Source organism: Anoplopoma fimbria, chromosome 9, assembly GCF_027596085.1.
Source record: "Anoplopoma fimbria isolate UVic2021 breed Golden Eagle Sablefish chromosome 9, Afim_UVic_2022, whole genome shotgun sequence".
NCBI classification, from domain to species: Eukaryota; Metazoa; Chordata; class Actinopteri; order Perciformes; family Anoplopomatidae; genus Anoplopoma; species Anoplopoma fimbria.
Window position 1 is genome coordinate 928,389 of NC_072457.1, and position 2,744 is coordinate 931,132.

The window sequence follows — 2,744 nt, forward strand, 5'->3', positions numbered from 1 at the left end:
CGTCACACTACATGAGAGATCTTTTAGATGTTTCCCTCATTCACACCACTGTGCTGTATAATGCCTTTTTCATACAATACGCTTTGTAGTGTTTTTCATTAAAAAATGTTCACACACTGTCATGATTTAGAGCATTTTGTACAATTCAGTAGCTGTTTAAGTGGCAATCCTTCAGATTTCAGGCTCTGGTGGAAGGTTCCTACCTGTGAAATGACCTGAAGTCTCTCAGTGGCCGTCATGATAAAAGTTGTTTGAATTCTCTGTATGTGAAGGAAAGGTGCTTCAATGCTTCCTTTCTTAACTCCTTTAGCAAAGGAAACACTGGACCATCGTTTACCAAAGGAAAGGAGATACATCTAAGTGATTGGTTCCCTTTTCTTAAGTCCTAATGGATTCTCCTTCACATCTTTCCTTGACCTCATGATGTTTTCCATCGAGGTCAAGGAAAAGTGGTTAGGAAAGGATTCTAGAAGGTAACTTTATGACTTCTCGACCACAGCCATAGTTTATTAAGAGATGTGAAAACAAAGGAATTGTGTTGATACGTGAGCTTAGATCTTTTCAGAATTCTGTTGCATGTTTTGTGTGAAAAACTGTAATACTAATTTTTTCTTCCTAGGAATGTCTCCACACACACCCAGTTCATTATACTGCATTTATATAAATACTGCAGTTTTTCATCAGGGAGCCAGAGGTTCAATCACCATCGTGTTCACCACCTTCAATAAAGACATTTATTTAGATAAAAATCTTCCAAATTGAATTATTTTGAAAGCTGCTTTGAATGTTAATGTTTATATACGCGTATGATTTAACATCCACATGTAGAAACACATGCATTAAATGACCTCAAACATATTAGCCGTTATCCTCAGGTCTGGGGCTTGAATATGTAATTTTATGTTGTTGACCAAAGTGTTTTTAACTGAATGTTGGACATTATGCACTAAATGATATTTACAGCAGAAAGATCTCCTTGTTCTAACCAAACTCCCTCCTCCTCCTCCTCCTCCTCCTCCTCCTCCTCCTCCTCCTCCTCCTCCTCCTCCTCCAGGTAACATGGACAGACACCATTATGAAACCTTTGAGAAGTTTGGCAACAGCACCTTCCTCGTACACCTTGACAACGGAAGAGCGTGAGTATCTCTGCTGTGTTTATGTGTGTGTGTGTGTGTGTGTGTGTGTGTGTGTGTGTGTGTGTGTGTGTGTGTGTGTGTGTGTGTGTGTGTTAATGTGTGTGTGTGTTAATGTGTGTGTTGATGTGTTGATGTCTTTGTTCTTGTTGTAGATTTGGGCGTCACTCCAAAGACGAGCCCTCCATCCTGGCTCCTCTGGAACAGTGCTGCAGGTGAAAGAAGATCATGATAAAATGTGTTTAATCTTTTAAAGGCACAGTGTGTAAATGTAGTGACATCTAGTGGTGAGGATGCAGATTGCAACCAGCTAAATGCCCCTCTGCTCACTTCTCCATTTACAAGTGTGTAGAGAACCACAGTGGCCTTCAGGTAGAGAGAGATATGTTAGGAGCTACTCTTATCAACACTCTGTTGTTCTGCATGACTTAATCATTACTTTTAAAAACAAATACATTCAGAACAGGATCCGAATGTAAATTCAAAATGTATCTAAATATTGTTTCTAGAGCAGCAACAGTTATGTTCACTACAGCAAAGTCACTATAAAGTCATAAATATTTCACTGGAAACAAATCTAAAATGTTAACAAAATTGATTACATCTTAAGTGAAGTTTATAAAGAACGAAGAACACACATATCAGTACCAGTCGTTCCTCCTGTCCTCTGTCCTCCTGACCTCTGTCTCCTGTCCTCCTGTCCTCCTGTCCTCCTGTCCTCTGTCCTCCTCCTGTCCTCCTCTATCCTCCTCCCTCCTCCTGTCCTCTGTCCTCTGTCCTCTGTCCTCCTGTCCTCTGTCCTCCTGTCCTCTGTCCTCCTCTCCTCCCGGTGTCCTCTGTCCTCCTGTCCTCCTGGTCCTCTATCCTCCTCTCCTCCTGTCCTCTTCCTCCTCTGTCCTCTGTCCTCCTGTCCTCCCTCCTCCTGTCCTCCTCCTCCTGTCCTCCTCTCCTCCTCTCCTCCTGTCCTCCTGTCTCTTGATCTCTGTCCTCTGTCCTCCTGTCCTCCTCCCTGTCCTCTGTCCTCTGTCCTCTGTCCTCCTGTCCTCCTCTCCCTCCTGTCCTCCTGTCCTCTGTCCTCCTGTCCTGTCCTCTGTCCTCTGTCCTCCTCTCCTCCTGTCCTCTGTCCTCCTGTCCTCCTCTGTCCTCTATCCTCCTGTCTCTTGATCTCTGTCCTCTGTCCTCCTCTCCTCCCGGTGTCCTCGTTAAGGTCTCTCTCTCTCTCCTCCCTGTCCTCCGTCCTCTAGGATCCGTCGCTCCACCTTCCTCCGCCTCCGTCTTCTGTCCCTGTCTCCGTACCGTCTCAGTGACGTGATGAGGGCCTCCCTCTCCACCGACCCCCTTCACAGCGAGGCTCCGCTGCTGTCGGAGCTCCACCTCTCCGCTCTGGACCGCCGTCTGAAGACCGTCCTGGAGACGGTGGGTCGATGCCAGGGGAGACGAGGTGAAGCAGGAGGAGGAGGAGGTGAAGCAGGAGGAGGAGGAGGAGGAGGTGAAGCAGGAGGAGGAGGAGGAGGAGGAGGTGAAGCAGGAGGAGGAGGAGGAGGAGGAGGAGGTGAAGCAGGAGGAGGTGGTGAGGTCATCTATGACGACATGGTGACTCCTGCTGGGTAG

General features: G+C 46.5%; 1 protein-coding gene across 1 annotated transcript in view; it reads left to right on the forward strand.

Annotated features, from left to right (window-relative positions):
• LOC129095279 (extracellular serine/threonine protein kinase FAM20C-like) overlaps nt 1-2,744 on the forward strand; it is a 38,264-nt gene extending 35,520 nt beyond the window's left edge. The window contains exons 8-11 of the mRNA XM_054603665.1: nt 1,055-1,136; nt 1,289-1,348; nt 2,378-2,574; nt 2,692-2,744. Coding sequence (XP_054459640.1) covers nt 1,055-1,136; nt 1,289-1,348; nt 2,378-2,574; nt 2,692-2,744 — 392 coding nt within the window. The remainder of the gene's footprint in view (nt 1-1,054; nt 1,137-1,288; nt 1,349-2,377; nt 2,575-2,691) is intronic.